At 33.1% G+C, this 19911-nt stretch overlaps 1 protein-coding gene across 1 annotated transcript in view; it reads right to left on the bottom strand.

Moving 5' to 3' along the window:
• The window catches only part of STPG2 (sperm tail PG-rich repeat containing 2), a 411510-nt gene that overhangs the window by 301032 nt on the left and 90567 nt on the right, over window positions 1-19911 (bottom strand). The window contains exons 7-9 of the mRNA XM_032460154.1: window positions 17673-17832; window positions 12712-12872; window positions 5735-5827 (exon numbers count right to left, since the gene is read on the bottom strand). Of these exons, the coding sequence (XP_032316045.1) occupies window positions 5735-5827; window positions 12712-12872; window positions 17673-17832 (414 nt within the window). The remainder of the gene's footprint in view (window positions 1-5734; window positions 5828-12711; window positions 12873-17672; window positions 17833-19911) is intronic.

Below are 19911 nucleotides of genomic sequence, written 5' to 3' on the forward strand. Positions count from 1 at the left end.
ATTTCTCAGCCTGAGTCCCCACATATTTCCAACACTACTACTCAACCCCCAATCTTACCAGAGTTCACCTGCAATGTGGGCGAGCATGGAACAGGCCTCAAACTCAAATCTCAACTCCCTTGCTCTGCTGCCTTTCTCTGTCCTTTTCTTCTAGTCTAGGAAGGGCTTTCTCATTCAGTGTAGCAGGAAAATTCCATTATCCTGCCATTTTCCTATTCTCTTTTCCTATAGTAATACCCTTATATTTCTCCCATCCCCATGAGAAGAACATGCCCCAACTATCCAACTGGTCCCAAGAGCCACATCTGTCAAGTGGTAGCATGAAGCATGGTTTCCCCAGCAAAATTGCAGCTTGAAGCAAGCTTCCGTAGCAGACCTGCAAACTTGCAAGTAAGTAATAAATGCTTTTTAGTATATGCCACTAAGATTTTGAGTTTATTATTCAGTAATAGCTAACTAATACAAAACTTGAACTTCTTAGCCTACCTCTAGTTCTAGAATATTCAAAGGAAAGTGAAAATTAGAAGACACTTTTCATTATTTTTAAAGCTCCATTATAGAGCCACAGCCCCCACAACTATGGTCTCTGAAATAAGCTTCAAGAAATGTTTCCAAAGTCAAATATTGAACATTTTTCTTTCTGTCTCTTTTCATCCTGACCTAGCAACACCATGCGAGACGGAGGGTGCCTGTGGGTGAAGAGGGTGAATATCACTTACAAGTAAGTGTAAAAATCAAAGACATTACCATATTTTTATACCTGCTCCTTATTAATATTATGGAATGATGAAAAGAGACCATAGGTTTTGAAATGAGATTGACTTAGCTTTGAGCCATAACCTGCCATTCACAATTTTTATAGCTAAATAACTTATAGCTTACTATGGGTAACACAATGAAATAAGTGTTGTAAGCAATAATACACTTAGTTCTTACCATGGCCCTATCAGGTTATCCCTACTTAATTTATTATTCCTATTTAACATTTGAAGAAACAGAGATGTTGCCTATGCTAATGTGTCTAGAAGGTGGAGCAGAGACTACAAAAGCATTTCTCTGATGCCAAAGCTTTTGCTCTTAAATTTTTACCTATTCTGCAGTGATATTCAAAATATTTAACAAGTCAAATGAATATAAATAAATATATAAATCATAATTTATTTTTTAAAAATCCCTTCTCAACTCTAAATATTATAAAAACTATTCATCAAGTGATAAGAGTTGTGGTGCAATTGTTTATCAAATAATTCTAATACATTTCAAGTCATTTGTTAATTTTTATAAAACATTGGTGTAATTTGGGGGATATTTTTTAATACCGGTTGTCATTCGCTAAATGATGCCCCTTTCTGAGCCATGATTCAATCTAAGCAAGCATACCAAATTCTTTCAATGACTTTCCCACTAAATTTATAGCCATTAGTTTATTTTTGGCCTCTAAATAACTGGAGGAAAGTTATTAACTTCAGTATTGTTCATGGGTTCATGATGCTGAATCCTCCATCAGTTTCTGTTAAGCAAGTTACATTTCCAAAAAAAAAAAAAGATGTATCCCTTATAATAATGTCTGAGATCCTTACAGTCATATCTCTTTGTTCTAGATCACAAAAATCATTTATTATACTATCATATTTATTTCAGTTGAGCTAATTCTTAAAGCCAGAGAAAAGCAGTGCAAAAAAGACCCTTAAAAGAGTAGATTCTATTGATGGACTCCCTTGGTTTGAATTCTAACTGCCATTTAAAAACTTTAAACTCTGTGCCTCAGTTTCCTCATTTTTAAAGATGATCATAATTACAGTACTCAAATGAATTAATATACATGTGGAATTGTGCATGGCATAGAACAAGCACTATCTGAGCATTAGTTCTTATTATTAATAAAATTAATGTCATTAATATCTGTGACAGACAGGCATTTTGTGTTTTTTAACAATTCACCTCACTGAATGAAGGTGAAATGTAACAGTATCTCAGGGGTGATTCCCTTAACATACATTCACAACTAGAAAGTTCAACACCAGCCATCTTCCTTTAAAGCATTTGGTGTGTAAGGAAAGATTTGCTTGCATTTCACTCTTAACCTGCCTAGGTTACCCTCTGAAGTCTTAACTGTATTAAGAATCTTCTTTGAGACTACCCACTGTGAGAGTCTTAGGCTTTGTCTCATTCTCTGGAGGCATTTGAGACTATGAAAATTAAAACTCAAAGTCACCTGGTTGGCAGGCAAATGTCCTCAGGGTGAAAGTTGGCTTCAGTGCTCTACTTGCCATTCTAGGTCCCTCCTTAATTCAGCCTTTAGCCCGAGTACTCCTTTTTTCTTTCTAATTCTTGGAAGCATTCATATATGTGTTTTGTTTCTATTTTGTCTAGAAATTTGGTTGTTTGCAGAGAATGGGTCAGTCCATGTACCAGTATGTGATAATACCACTTCAAATGCATAAATATCAAAAATAAAAATCCAATCATATGCAAGAGTCTAAAATAAACAGTAAAATTGTCCTCGATCTCTCCCTGGTTCCATTCCCAGAAATAATTCATTTTAATAGTAACTGGGTTTTTTAGTTTGTTTGTTTTTTTGTTTGGTACCTACTATTATTACAAGCTTAGTATAAGGATCTATACTGTAATTTGTCAATTTTTTGACAACATCTGATAACTCTGCACTAGGAAATAAGAAATCTAGCATATTTTACTGCCTCCCACCTTTCACCTCTTGATTTTATTATTTTATTAATGACATTAAGGTTTCTAGTATTTATATTTTTATACTATAATTAAGTCCTCTGCAATGTGTACAGATTGCTTTCAAATCAATCATTATTAAAACAGAATTTAGAATATCATAATTATTCCCTATTGAACCAATTAGTGTAGCCAAACACAGAGACTTAAATAAAGCTCTGTCATCACCAAACCTGATTCTTGAAAAATGTCTCAAGCATGAACTAAAAATCCCTTCTTTGTTACTTTGTACTCACTTTTCTCTACTTCATCCAGAAATGCTCAGTTTCTATTCTTCTCCAAGTTTATATCACCCTCTCGTTTGCTTTTTTTATTTTGCTGGAGCATCTTCACATATGGGGTGTAAATTTCCAAGCTCTTGTGTGTCAAAAAATTATTTTCTTGATTCATTTAACTGAAAATTTGAGTAGAGGCAGAATTCTATATCTAAAATGATTTCCCCTTAGAAATTTTTGAAAATGCTTTTCCACCATTTCCTCGCTCTTAATTGTTGTTAATGCTGCTGAGAAAGTGTTGATGTGATTATGTTTCTCATCCCATTGTAGGTGACCCTGTTACTTTTCTCTGTGGAAGCTTCAAGGGCATTTGCTTTATTTCCAGCCTTCTGAAAATGCAAAAGAAGGTAAAAAGAATGTATGTCTTTTAAAGTTTACCCTACGAGGCATTTTGTTGAGATCTTCTAATTGAAGACATGTCTTTATTCTGCTCAAGACAACTTACTGCTTTTTACATCAACGACTCCCAACTACTGTCTCAGCGTTCTGCTTCTGGAATGCCTAAAAAACAGGTGTTTGGCTGCGTCTAGCCTCCATTTATCATATTTTCAATCTCTCTGTCTTCTTATATTCAATTAATGCTTATGCTGTAGTTTAAAAAAATAATTATTTCATTGGGACCTTGTAAAAGGAAGGGAGATGTATATGCTCTCTCACGTGAAACCAATGTCCGGGTTTTTAAATATTTTTATGTAAAACTTATATGTAACATGTTGAAAATTAAACTATATGCCAACCTTCAAGACTGCAATATATCGATAAATATAAAATTTAAAATATGTAGGAGGTAAATTTTCTAATACTTTGATTTGACATAAAAATTATAAAATTAATTCCATTATTTCATAAGTTTGAGATCAATATTGATCCAAGATCAGTAATTTGAATTTTTCATTAGACATATATAAGACACTTACATGTTTGAAGGGTATTTTTGTTTGTGAAAGGGATTCAAAAACCAAAGTATTCTATGGAACTAAACTATTTTACTTCTTGCATAAGCAGAGTCCCACTCAATACTTTTTTTTAATGTTTGAAGGGGTTTTTTTAGTTTTTTGAAGGGGGAAGGGGTCATAATTAGGTTTATCTGTTTAATTTTTTTTAATGGAGGTACTGGGTATTGAACCCAGGACCTCATGTAAGCTAAGCACACACTCTTATCACTTGAGCTATACCCTCCTCCCAACCCAATACTTTTAAATGCAAGTGTTTCATACTGAAAAAAAAGACAGTACTAAAAAGGAGTTTCCAGATGCAGTGAAGACAAAGATAAAAGAGGAAAATGTAACTTAGATGAAAGTAATTGGTAGAGCAACTCATCTTCCTTTAGAGCAGATCTCCATCATCTTTTTTCACTACAAACATGAAGTATAATATATACATACGCATTGTTATGGGAACCATCAGAGATCTGCATTGTCTTTTCCTAGTAGCTACAATATACTGACAGAAATAACTATGAATCCATTCTGAATATCTCTAAGCTAAAAAGCTTTATATTGGTAATAAGTTACTTAAGACATACTTCACAGTGGATCCAAAGGTGCATACAAGTATGACTCACTTGAGAAATATAACACAACCCTAAAATTCCTCAAGATGAGAAATAATCTATTAAAACAATACACTTATTTAACAATTATGAGAGTCTCTTAAATGTCAAGACACTGCTAGATAATTTTAAACTGTCTTTTGAACTTTAAGTTACAAAAAATCTCACAGACCATGATGCTAACTTTGATGCCATCTCTCAGATTCAGTCAACTGATGTCTCAGAAAAAAGTAAGTCCATTCCTGAATGGCTCTTACTAAATTAATCTAGTTCCTATGATTTCCTAGATATTCACAGCTATATTAACGTTAACTAGCATTGCATTTATACTTCCTTTAAATTAGTTCATTCTAATCTTGTACCAGTTACTTCACCATTAAAAACATTATAAATGAACTCCTGGCATTGTGCAACTAGTAGAATTTCATTTCAGCAAGCAATGCTACTTCTTCAGTTGACTGGCTACATTTCAAAACCTGGTTGATGATCCTGTTTTGTTAATTTGTTACTAATAATATCTTACAATGACAGTCCAATTTCTATAAAAATTTATTTTAACAATACTTATACACACAAGTCTAAATTTTTTAATTTTAAATTTCACTTTGATCTTTTAAGTAAACTTAATCTGAACCAAATAGTTAAGTACACATTTTTAAATTTCAGCTGCTTTACTTACTTTAATTTATTCAATATTAGCTATTTATAAAAGTGGAAATTTATGGAAAAAATGGAAAAATTTATATCAACACAGTTAAAATACAGATTAACAGAGTAAAAAATGTCACTGAAGCATCTTAAGTTTCAAGATAGATTCAAATTGAAAAGGGAAAAAGTTTGCACTTATGAGTAAACTGAGTTGAACCTAAAGTAAACCTACTTTATATACAACACAAGTCAATTTTTCTATATGTCCTAAGAATGAATGCTCTCTGACCCTCTAGGAGATGTCTATGTAATGTTTTCCTACAGAGCAATGTTATACTTCTGTTTAGCTTCAAGAATTTCATTGAACTTCAAAAATATGGAAGTATACTACATGAAGATGTTAGAGCAGGCTACCGGGTACCTCTCTCAGGTCCTAATGTAATGTTTTTGTTATGCAATCTCTTCTATGATTCCTAGATTATAAAAACATTTAGTTATAGAGGAGCCTTCTTACCATATCTGATGGTTTAGTAGTTCTTTCTGTTCTTGATAAGAAAGCAGCATATTGGTTAGTCAAGTTAGATAGTTCATCAGAAGTTCCACTGACCTGTGAATTCCAAAAAACATGTTGAAAGAAGGAGTAAAAGGTATATATCATTTATTTTTATCAATACAAGGTGCACTATAAATAAGTCTGCAATGAACCTCATTAGCATTGCTCTGTCGTTAAACAGAGAGACATATATTCATTTTTAAAAATTTAATGATTCATAATAAAAGACTTTAAGTCAACAAGATATTAAAATGGAAAAAGGGTTGATTATATGAACCTCTAGAAAAGTAAATAGATCTGCATACATTATCTAAATATATTGGGGGCAAGTTATTAGCTATACTGTAATGTCAAATTCTGACAACAATTCCTGTTCAGTTTCCTAACTACTAGGTTGTAATCTCAATAATATGTATTTGGTCAATTACATAGTATTATTTGTCAATACTTACTTATAAATACATGAAATAGAAATATATGCACAATAACTATTTAAATTGATTAGGTGGCAATCCTGGGTTAATAAATACTCTTCCTACGTAAAATGATCCAAACTCTCTTACATATCATAATTTGTTATACGTACTGAAGATATAAACAAATAGACTAGAGAATGCTGGTAATCTAAAAATTTAATTAGCAATTAGTTAATCCTTGTGATATTATACTCCTTCTGATTTATTATACAATTTAGCCATTTGTATTCATTTAATAATTTAAACCATAGAACCAGCAGTACCATTCTTTATATATACAAAAGGGATGATAATTTATTTTCCCACTTTATATACTTCACTGTTTTTATTTCAGAATTTGATTTTCATATTTAATACTTCAGAATTTAACACCTGGTAGGATATTTAGGTATTTCTTTGTTAATTTTTTGAGGAACACTAATCTACTAAAAAATCCATCTCTCACATACTGTATCTTTGAAAGTATGTGCTTTGCTACCCTAAATGCTGAAGTTGGTGCTTCTCCACTCTTTTCTTCATGATATTATTCATACCTAGTCACTCAAAAGAAAATAGATTCTACCACTTTCAAAAACAGAAAAATCACAGTTCACATTTTGTAAAATGTGGAATCTTCCGAATATCTATGCCAGCATTATTATTTCATGTGATTTTTGTATTTATTGAAGCTGAAAAATAATTTGTCTTCATGAAAACTTTATTATTATCATATGCGGTATTAGAAATTATGAAATAAAGACATTCAAAAGCATTTTTGTCATTTTTACTGTGTAGGGGTAGAAGTTAACAAGTTCAAGGAATGAACTGCTCATTGGATGACTCTAGCTTTAGAGGGAATGAGTAGTTTACAGAAGACCACATTCTTACCAAATAAATCCATACAAAATATAACAATAAAATCCAGATTTTTTATTTGTTATAAATGACTTATTTGTTAAAATCCAGGTTATAATATAACAAAATTCTATTTTTAAAGGCTTCATAGAGTTGTGGATGCTTCCAGCTCTATGAGCTGTCAGCATAGACAAGAAGGACTAAGATTCTGAACACGATAGAACATCTGAAAGGTTAGTTATCCATTTGCAGGTGCTTTTTTCCTGGGATATTTGCTGATGACAGGCAACAGAGAAAGAATCTGGGTTTAGGTCTGGCAGAGGGCTGTTTTTAAGGAACTGGAAAATAAGCTTATTGTGGTCTTGTTAGGCCACATGACAAAACTGCAGATTTGAGAAGCCTCAAAACATATGGTCTATTTCTGCATTAAGATGTCTGCAAGGGGATTAGGAGTAGGGTGATGCCAAAATTCTAAGCTAAAACTCTAAAACACAGAGTCATTAAAGATCAGAGTTCAGAACATGGTGGTGGGGGTGTTTAACAAAACATTTCAGGATCACAGTTGAAATCCTCAGAGGACTAACCTTTACAAAATGAACAAATCAGAGGTAAACTAAGCCCTAGAAAAATTGTAATCACCACAATCCATGATTAGGCTAAGGTAATCTCTTTTGACTTCTATCTGCTTTGCAAAGAAAAGTATGAAGTCTCTCTAGTAGAAGATAATGCCATTTAGAGTCTCTATATTATACACAATATCTAGTATTCTATTAAAAATTATGACTGAAGCATTGTGCTGTACACCAGAAACTGACATGACATTGTAAACTGACTATATGTCAATAAAAACATATATGAAAAATTATGGGACATGCCAAAAGATAGATATGAGTGATCAAAAACCAAGAGAAAAAATAATAGAAAATAACAACTGACCCACAGGTGATCCAGATACTGGAGCTAGCAGACAGAACTTTAACTGTGATAAATGTGTTCAAGAAAACACAGGAAAAATTTGAAAAAACAAACAAAAACCTGAAACCATAGAGAATTCCTCCTAAGAAGTTAAATCATAAGAAAGAATTAAATAGGCATTCTAGAACTAAAAAATAGAATATCTGAAATTAAAAACTGAATAGATCAACTTAATAGCATTTGAAACAGCTGCAATAAAAATTCAGTGAACTGAAAGATAGCCCTGTAGGAAATATTAAAATTGAAGCATAAAGAGGAAAAAGGAGACATAATACAGAGTGCTTATAATATGTGCTTGGATCATAGGTAAATAAGTGTAACGTATATATTTATTATTGTTCCAGAAAGACAGGCAGGGAAGAATGTGACAGAAGAAATATATGAAGATATAATAGTCAAGAATTATTTAAAATTGATGAAAGACATCAACCCAGAGATTCAAAGGCTCACAAACCTCAAGCAATATAAAGAAAACTATACTCTTGATACATAAAAGACAAAGATCAAAAATAATAATAATAATAATAGTAATAACTTTTAAAAGGGAAACTTTCAATAATTTCAATAACTGCTTTCAAAAGGGAAAGTTAGCATTATTGGGAAAGTGGTTAAAATAATCCTGTTATTTGAACTGCAAAAAGGATGCAAAAAAAAGGATGCATATTGTAATTATTATAGCAACCAATAAAAGAAGAGTAAAACAATGCATAACTGAAAATATAATAGAGGTAGATAAATGGAATAATATAAAATATTTGATTAACTAAAAAAAGGTGAAGTAAGAAAAAATCTAAAACAAGTGGGCTAACAGAATATATGAGATAATATGGCTTATATACACACAAATATATCAGTAATCACATTAACTATAAATGGACCAATAGTACTGTTAAACACAAAGTTTATCAGACTGGATTTTCAACACTCAGAAGTGTTTGGGGTATGTCTTTTATTCTTGATTATAGTTTGTCAAATTTTATATAAACTACTAGTGGCTAAGTTATACCTATACACAGTTTTTAATTGTCAATAATATATTATAGCACATCTTCTTTATCCATTCATCTTTATATACACACAGGTTGATTCCATATCTCCGCTATTGTGAATAATGCAGCAACGAATGTGAGACAGCAGACATTTCTTCGATATACTGACTTCATTTCCTTTAGAAATATAATCAGAAGTCAGATTGCTAGATTATATGGTAGTTCTATTCTTAATTTTTTCAGGAACCTCCATACTGTTTTCCACAGAGGCTGTACCAGTTTACATTCCTACCAACAGTGTACAAAGGTTCCTGTTTCTCCACATTCTCACCCACACTTATCTCATCTTTTTGACAATATTCATTCTAACAGGTGTGAAGTGATACTGCGTGGTGATTTTGATTTGCATTTGCCTGGTGATTAGTGATGTCGAGCATTTTCTCATATACCTGTTGGCCATTTGTATGTATTCTTTTAAGAAATGTATTTTCAAATCCTTTGTCCATTTTTAAATCAAACTGTTCATTTTCTTGCTATTGAGCTGTTGGAGTTTCTTACATATTTTGGATAATAACCTCTTTTCAGATGTATGGTTTGTAAATATTTTCCCATTCACTGTTGATTGTTTCCTTTATTGTACAGAAGGTTTTTAGTTCAATGCAATTCAACTTGTCTATTTTTGCTTTTGTTGGCTGTACCTTTGAAGTCATATATAAAAAAAATTATTGTCTACATCAATGTCAAGATGATTTTCCCTATGTTTTCGTCTAGTAGTTTAACAGTTTCAGGTCTTACATTTTAGTCTCTAACTCATGTTGACTTGATTTTTCAAGATAAAAATAAAAGTTCCATTTTATTCTTCTGCATGTGGATATCCAGTTTTCCCAGCACCATTCATTGAAGAGACTGTCTTTTCTCCACTATGTGTTCTTGGCAGAAAATGTATGGATTTCTGAGGCTTCCTATTCTGTTCTGATGGTCTATGTGCCTGTTTTTATTGTTTTTATTACCATAGCTTTGTAGTATATTTTGAAATCAGGTAGAGTGATGAGTCCAGTTTTGTTCTTTTTTGCTCAAGATTGCTTTGGCTGTTTGGGGTCTTGTGTGGTTCCACATGAATTTTAGGATTGTTTTTTCCTGTTTCTGTGAAAAATGCCATTGGAATTTTGATAGGGATTGCACTGACTCTGACTATCACTTTGGGTAGTATGGACATTTACACAGTATTAATTTTTCTAATCCATGAACATAGAACATCTTGCCATTTATTTGTGTCTTTTTCAATTTTTTTCATCATTGTTTTATAGTCTTCAAGTGTACAGACCTTTTTCCTCCTTGGTTAAATTTATTACTAAGTATTTTTTAAGCTATTGTAAACAGGACTGTTTGCTTAATTTCTTTTTTGGAAAGTTTGTCATTAATGTGTAAAAATGTGATTGATTTTCTAATGTTAATTTGTAGCTTGCAACTTTACTAAGAACAACTTAAAATTTTGCAAGAAATTATGAAAATCTCATGTTGTGAAATTTTAACAATTTGTTTAAATAAAAACAGAAACTATTGAACTTCATTCACTTCCATTTTTCTGATATGCCTATAAATCTGCAGCATCACTCAAAGATTAGTGACGATTTCACAGCTGTTCTTTCATTAGAATGAGATGTATTTCAGCTACATTTTGAAGTTTTTAACTAATTTAAAGCACTAGGGTGCTCACTTTGACAACATATATACTAAAACTGGAACCATACAGATATTAGCATCCTGTACGAAGATGGCGTGCAAATGTGTGAAGCGTTTCATTAAAAAAATTTTTTTAAGCACTAGGGTACATTCTAGCATTACCACCATAAGCATCCTAGGATTCAATTTCCTATAAACCATGTGTGTTCCACACTTTCTGGGTTGAAAATCATTTTCTCTGATAGGAAGGACCAATCCAATTCAGTAATTCAGTGGTTCTACTGAATTATCTAATCTGTTGTTAATCACAGTGTACTTTTTTCCATGATGCACTTGTCATCTCTAGAACTTTAATTTGTGCCTTTTTATTTGTTCCATTTATCTACTTAATATGTTCAATCGTTTGTCTACCTTCTTGAATATACAGAATATAGTTATAACTGTTCAATGTGCTTGTCTACTAATTTTATTATCTGTATAATTTCTGGGTCTCTTTATATTGATTAATTTCTTTCCTGATTCTAGGTTGTATTTTCCTGCTCCTTTGCATACCTAGTAATTTTTTTTATTATTTAATGCTACACTCTGTGAATTTTACCTTATTAGGTTCTGGATATTTTTTAATCCCTATGAACATTATTGAGTTTCGTTCTGGGATGCACAAGCTCAGTACAACGAAACATATATACATAAAAGACAAAACCAATGGAGAAAAAAAGAAACTGCCATTCACAGAGGGCATAAAAGTGCTTGAGGAAATTTTTTTAAACTAATAATAAATTAGTAGAATTAATCATTTAATATAGCAAGAAGTTTGGATCATTGGTAACAAATCTTTAACAAAGACTATAATATTTCTTTATATCAATAACAGAAAGCTAAACAACGAAAATATTTTAAAGATAACATTTCAATAGCATTAGAAAACATCAAATACCAAGGAATAAATCTAACAAAGATGAGTAAGACATCTATACAAAAATTATAAAACCTCAAAGAACATTTTAAAAAGAGCTAATTGAAAGAAAATCTAAATTTACTGTCAGAAAATAGTGGCATAATCTTAAAATAAACAAGTATTTAAAGACATACATATGAGATTCTCAAAGAGATAAAGAATAAGATCTATTTAAAAGAAATTACACTGATACTGGCGAGTTCCATTTTAGAATTCTCCTTCCAGCTCACTAGCACTGGGACACGGCCTGGCCCACCAGTCTGTTGACCTCAGTCCAAGCAACTATCTGGGCAGAGACATAGCCCCACCCACCAGCAGGCCTGCTGCCTTAAGACCTTCTGAGCCCAAAGCCATCCCAGGACCCATCCCTCTCCACAAGAGGGGCCAGGACCAGTCCTTGCACACCAGTGAGCCTCCACTAACATGGGGAAACCCACAGCTCTGCAGCCAGAGACCCAAAGTCCAGCTCATACCCACCAGTGGGCCAGCACTAGCCCCAGGACCAGCCTCACCCACCAGTGGGTAGACAGACTAACCTTGGGACCAGCAGGACCCTATAACCAAACATCTTAGGACCAGTCTCTGTCTACCAGCAAGCTGGCACTATCCCCCAGAATGCCTGCCTTGAACCTGCCCACCAGTGAGCCAGCACCAGCTCTAGGATTCCCAAAGCCCTACAGCTATAGACCCAGAGACCTTGCTCTTGAGTGTTAGTCTGGAAATTTGGGATGGAAGAAAGACTCGTATTTTTCAACGCAAATGCATTTATTGATATGAAGTTTCTTTACCAAGTATGTGCCTGTTATTTTTCATAACAGACCTTAATAAATCAAATAACAGTCTCACTAAATAAAAAATAAAATTTAATTTTTGTTCTTATGCCATAGGTGACCATATGTAAATAATTTCAACAATATTAATATGGCTTATAACAATGAGGCATATATATCACATGTAATTTTTTAAACCCTAAATTCTTAGGATTAGACATAAAGAACATAATTTATGGTATTCACATATTACCTGATAATCAGCAGGCCCAGGAGTAGTAAAAACTTCCTTCTGAATCAGGAAGAAAGTCCGAGGAACAGAAGAACCAAATGCACTTTTCTTTTGTTTCTTCAAGTAGGTATTACTAAAGTTGTCAATTAAAGTATTGTTTAGGATATTATAAAACCCAGGACCTAAAAGTATGAAGAATATCATATATAAGAATAAACATGCTTTTAATTCTTTTAAACTGAGTAACTTTAAATTAAGTAAGTAATTTTATTTTAGAAAGAATTATCTTATATTGGCTGGCAGGAATGCAAAGTGGTCTGCTACTCTGAAAAACAATGTATCAAAGTCTTATAAAGTTAAACGTATACTTTCCATATGACCTAGAAATTGTACTCCTAGGTATTTCCCCAAGAGAAATGAAAACAACCCAAATGTTCGATGTGAATGGATGAACAAAATGCACCATCCCCAAATAATAGCATAGTAAGAATAATAAAAACACAAGATAAATGCAACAACATGAATGAACCTCAGAAACATCATATTAAGTGAAAGAAGACAGACACAAAATCCTAAATAATGTGTGGTTCCATTTAAACAAAATTCCAGAAGATGCAAAAATCACAGAAACACTTAACAGTTACCCAGGGCCAAGAGCTGGGGAGAGATTAACTGCAAAGGGCCATGAGAGGACTTTCTAAAAAATAATGGAAATGTTCTAACACTTGACTGTAGTGATTACCTGAGTATATACATTTACCAAAACTCATCCAACTATACTTTAAATGAATTATTTTTATTGTGTAAATTATCCTCAGGAAGGAAGAAGGAGAGACAGAAAATTCTTGATGCCAAAAAGCATTGAAAAGTTGATGCAGCAACATTAAAAATCAATTTGGAAAAGAAAAAAATCACCTATCATCCAATCTTCATATCACGTAGTTATTTTAATTTTGCCTGTTACATTTTAGTGCACATTTATAACCAGGAATATTTTCCACAGTGGCAATACAAGTGAATAACATTGTTTTCATTCAAACCAATACAAACAACACTTTTTGCCATTGAATAAAGTAATCAAGACATTCAGATATTTGAAGCAGAGATTTCTATATGTTTTATTACTCAGTATTTTCAAAAAATCAGTTCCAGTGACCAGCAACATGTCTAAAATGCAATATAATATACTTGAAAGAACACTTGAGTAGATTGTACTCATGTTTTCTGGATTCCACTAAATTAGATCTGCAACAAAATAGATATGAACCATCACTTAAATCTCGTTTGTTTCTCTGGGCTTCAAGTTCCTGTCTAAATATAATAAGAATTTATTAGGTCAATGCTACTCAAAATGTGGGGTGAACTGCTACCTGTCCAAGAACAATCTATAAGAAAAGGAGCTTCCAACTAAATGTAAATTGACTATTTCACTAAACATTTTGTAACTGTCTTTCCCCATGACGGAAGTATGGTGTTGCTTCTTTACATTCTGGCTCAGTGTCATTTCTCATTGTAGGCAGGAAACAGACGGTTGACAAGGGGGCACTTTGAGTAGCATGAGGCTAGATGATACTTTAGGTTCCTTCTGGATTAAAGGTATCAAGTCGTTCTATGTAGTCAAATCCTCTGTACTCCTAATATATACAAAGTTTTTCTCAAAGAAGCTGCCTACAAACTCTTCCCAATTTTTCAAATATTCTAGTTCTAAAGTCTATTCCCCAAAAGTCTGTATCAAAAACTCACTGTGTCAACTTTGAGAAAACCTGAATACTAACACATTTTATTTCTGCCATCTTCCAATGTTCCTCCACTGGTAATGTTTGGGGAAAAGATAACTAGAAATCAAAATGAAAATTATTTGGGCCATCATTTAAGGGAATTAAAGGACAAATATCTCAGATTTGTCTCTCTTCTGGCATGGGAAGACAACATAATACATGACAGGTAAGCTTAAGTACTTATATGGGGCCCTCAAGGTGTGCACATCTCAGTTACTACCTTGTTAAGGTTATGATTTGAAAAGTCACCCTGATCACTATAAATCATTCACATTTAGAGGTTTTTTATATTCACTTCCCAGTTATTAAGTGTAGAAATGCCCAGGAACCCTATTGTTAGACAGTTTAGGGATGCCTTCTAGTAGTAACCTGCAACAGCTCTGAGCTATATATGAGGTGGTCAAATCTGTTCTATGAATGATGGGTCTAATTCATTACTGTACCCTAATATCTACATGGGAAAAAAATAATGTTCCATGAAGCCCATTCTCACTAATTCTTAAAATATGTAAGATCAGGATTAGATTTTAGAGATCATCGTAATTCAACTTTATCCTTAAAAATAAAATAACCTTTGGGGAATTTATAAAACTTTATTCACAATACATTAGATCATCAAATTAAGAACAAGGCCCAATGTTAAGGCAGTTGAGTCACTCAAAATATTCATATTTTGAAATAATTTATAGTTCAGATTCGTAACAGACACTACTGAGCCAGGCTCTTCTGGGGTGGTGCCTAGCCCTTACACAAGACTTCTCCAGCATGGCAGTCTTAGACTAGGCAGACTTCTACACAGAGCCCCAAGATCAAGTGTTTCTCTAGGCCCAGGTACATGCTGTTAAGCTTATGCCTTTGCCTGAGAAGTGGTAGAAAATCACTTCCACTGCATGTTATTGGTCAGGAAAGCCATCAGACTAGCCAAGATTGAAGAGGGAGAAGAATAAGACTCAACCCCTCAATGGCAAAAGTAGTAAACAATTTTATCCCAGGAGTACAGTATTACCATAAAAAATCACCATATCAAAACTTACGGCAATGGTCTCGGGTCAACAATGGGCCAGAAGCTGAAACAATTCAAGACTTAGAGAAATGGCCTTGAGGAGTCTATTGGTAATGGCTTAAAAAGAGTGATAAAAATGTTACGGAGGTTGGAGAAAATATAATTTGTATTTTATAATGGCAGAAAGTTTAGCAAAACTAATACTTGGGATAATGAAGAAAATACCTAATAAATTAGTGGCTTCTAACTAAGGAGATTTCTAGGCTGAATATCAAAAGTGCCAACTAGTTGCTTTGAGCTGTGGTGTGTGAGAAGGTTTGGATAGGAAGAAATAGGCCAAAACTGTTCAGTTTTCATACAGAATTTATAGGATATAAAAAAGATTTTCTGGGTTTGAAAGTAAAACTGTTTTTCATCCCCAGTCTCTCCACACAGCAAAAAGCTCTCAAAGCAAGAAATGGCTTGAGATCAAATCCAGGGTTTGGTTATAAGACCCTTTGTTAAGACCCCAAAAAGATTTAAGATAGTACCTCATAGACTGACTCAGTTAAAGAAAAGAGCCCCTAAGAATGTTAAGGCCATATGTCACAGACCCTCTAAGCTAAAACGACAGTGTCCCTAAGAATCTAAGAGTACTGAAACACAGCAACACTAGAGGCAACCCAAAGAGGACAAAGGCTTTTCTAAAAAGTACATGTGAGTGTGGCTTTTGTCCAGTGTATCTGATTATAAATTAATACAATGAGAAACCTATAAAATTTTTATAAAGAACTGAGCCAACTTGGAATGAAAGAGACAACAGTACAAAATTATAAGCGGCTCATAGACCCCTGATCTTCTCTGGACAGGAAGCAGGCTAAGAAAACTCCAGCTGAAAACACAGCCTGTTTCTTACAGAAGAGGAAGGATGATTCAAAGTATGAAACCAAGAACCCAAAAGATAGAACAAAGGACCACAGAAAATCGTATTCCCAGGGAGCCCAAATGGATCCTGAAAAAGGAAATGGCAACATGTGCCTGGTTGGATTTCAGAATTGCCAGAGGCTATAGGCAACTGCTATTGGTCCCCAGTTTTCCCTTTTTTTTGAATAGGGGAGACTAATATGATTATCCGATCTCTCCTCCACCACTATGTGTTGTATATATGGGGCAGATGACTTGTATCTGTAGTTCACAGCTCTTCTGATAGAAAAGAGAGATACCAAGATGATCTAAATTATGACACCCAAGAATCCCCATGTGCACCTATGCCTGACTTAGGTAACAGGATTCTGGTCTTCAAGATTATATCATAACTGAATGAGTCTTTGGAGGCCTTGAGAAGACATGTAGGAAAAATGTAAATATTTAGTGACCAGAGGGTAATCTGTAGTAGATTAAAGATGGCCACAAATCCTTTCCCACCCCTGTCACTGAGAGATGAAGTTTCATGTCCTTCAATATATGCTACCCTGAGTCACTTGATTGACTAATAGAATGTGGCAGAAGTGATGTCCTGGGAGTTCTGAGGGTAGGTCAGAAGAAGCCTGTGGCATCCTGCCAGGTGTCATGGAGCCCTGAGCTACCATCTTAAAAAAGACCAGCTCCCCTGGGTTAGCAATGCTGGAGCTGTACATGCACTCTGATGACAGTCCCATCTGAACTCTGCCCTCCAGCCATCCCACAAAATAAGGAGATATAATAGGAAAAAAATCTGGTTTTTTAAGCCACTAACTTTGTTACACACAACAGACAACCTGTATGTTAGTAATTATATATCCTTTTTGTGTTATAGTCTTAGATATATATAGAATCCCACTGTATTCTAGAATACTCACTGAGAATACTAGAACATGTGACTGGACATCCCAAAATATAATAGTAACAAAACTGAATGTCATAAGATATATTACTGGCAGTGACCGCATAGTTAATATATTATATATGCTCATCTATCAAGAGAAAATTAGGGAATTTACTGAATAAAGGAAAACAATAGAAAATCACAACTAAGAGATGTGACACGTTAAACTAAAACCTTCCTTAAATTGTTCGTTATTTTTATCTGTATTTAGTGTATAGTCAATGCTTTAAAAAATGTTGACTTAAAATGACAACACCACCCATAGAACAAAAAAACTGTACTTTGTGGCTCACCCATCTTGTTAAGAATGTTAGCTGCATAAGGCTAAAGAGCAGATACACGTGAATTAATTGCTAACCTGGTATTTTCTCTGTTCTAGTGTCCTGTGTGAATCGAGCAGCACATTGACCAAATGGGGTATTTTTCAGTCCTGCTATTTTTTTCAAGGGCTTGAAAGCAGTTCGAGATTCATTATATGTGCCAGGAGCTGGGGTGATTGATTTCAAAGGTACAAACCTCTAGTGAAGAACACGAAAATATGGCAATGAGAAACTATGGTACATTTTAACATTTTTGTGAGTTAAAAGCTACCTTCTTACTGATATAACATCTGGAGTTTAATTTATTTCTTAATGGAGTGAAGAAAATGTAGATGAATTAAGATCTTATACCTATCAAAACATAAAATATATACTTTTAGTGAAATCATCTATATATTAATACAGTAATATATTATGTACTTTACTAAGCCAGATAGACTTTTCAAAGGAAATCATCTCAATATGAGATTCTACGTGATAGTGTATGGACAATCTTCCCATTTAAAATATTCTGCAAGTTAAGATAATAGATAAAAACAATATGATCTAATATGGTTTCTATTACATAACAAAATTGCACAAATTGACAAAGTTATCCAACATATATAGTCAATTATTTCAACAATATCATTATGTACCTTAAGAAAAATCTTTTTTTTTAAGTAATTTCTTTTTTTGGAGGGTGGGGAGTAATTAGGCTTATTTATTTTTTAAGAAAAAATTTCTTAGATTCAAGTGGCATATAAATGCACTTTAACTTATAATGTTAAACTTACTATATTATAAACTTGTAATAATAAGTTTACTTATTATAAATGTATATTCAACCTATTAATATTAGTATATATGGAACTATATGTAAATTATGAAATCTTATGAATTATATCATTGTATAATCTATTTTTAACTTTTTATTTAGAATTAATTTCAAATTTGGAATATTCAAATATATGAATAAAAATAATACAGAAAATACCTGTGTAACATTTACCCAGATTCACCTACTGTTAACATGTTATGCCATTCATTTGTTTCATTTGCCCAATCTATTTCTGTCTTTCTCTCTGTTTGTATGTCCATTCCACCCTCTCTCTCTTTCTACACACACACACACACACACACACACACACACAAAGGCATATCCAGAGAACCATTTAATGGAAAGTTACATATATCTTGGCCTTTTAACCCTAAATACTTTAGTGTGTATTGACTAAAAATAGGCATATTTTCTTACATATCCAGTTACCAACTTTATTAAATATCTCAATGACATAAGACTTTTGTCTAATCTACCATTCATACTGCAAATCTGTCAGTTGATCTAATTATACCTCTATGGCATTTTCCCTCCAGTACATAATCTAGTCTGGGCTCAGATATTGCTTTTAGGCCCCTTTCATGTAGGAACACTTCCAAAGTCTTCCTAAACGCTATCTTATTATTTAAATGCTGAGTACAATATTTTTTAAATGGTAATACTCAACCCTGGCTGCACACAGAATTACTTGAGGAGTTAAAAAAAAAAAAAATACTGATGCCTGGGTCCTCATCTGGACCAGTTGAATCAATCTCTGGGAGAGAGGGGAGAAAGCATCTGGGCATCAGAATGCATTAAAATTCTCCACATGTTTCTAATATGCAGCAAGAGACAAGAATCATTATTATAAAGTCTTATGTTTTAAAAATTAATACTTGAAGACAAGAGAATTCAATGGACTTAGAGAAAATACCAGACAACTCTTTAAATCAATGATTAAAATAAGTATCCCAGAAACATATCTTTATTCCTATAAACCAAAAACAGGTGTTCTAAGCCCACCTTGTTAATTGAATTATTGCTTTTTCGATCATAATCATTAATATATCTGTTTGTATTCCACTAAACACTTAACATTCCCCCAGCAGGCAGTCCTGTTGGCTTTTACTTCTCCATATCTTTCACCCCAGAACCATTATTCTTTTCCTCATCATCCCCTTAAGCAAAATTGATATCATATTGTTTTTCATTTCTGAAAATATATTTAAAAATATTATCATTGGTAACAAGTGATGTCAAATTAGACTATGTATCAGATAAACAGGAAGAGCATAAAAACTAACAGTTCTAGCTGTGAAAAATGGTATCTTTAAAAATCAAGGGCACACACACATACAATATCCCATTCCCACACATCCATTTTGTGCAGTACCTTAAGTACCATCAAGTTGCTCAAGGCAGAAACCTAGTATTGATTTTGATTCTTCCTAGTCCCTTACCACATCTATCCCATTAAA

The sequence above is a fragment of the Camelus ferus genome, chromosome 2, assembly GCF_009834535.1.
Source record: "Camelus ferus isolate YT-003-E chromosome 2, BCGSAC_Cfer_1.0, whole genome shotgun sequence".
NCBI classification, from domain to species: domain Eukaryota; kingdom Metazoa; phylum Chordata; class Mammalia; order Artiodactyla; family Camelidae; genus Camelus; species Camelus ferus.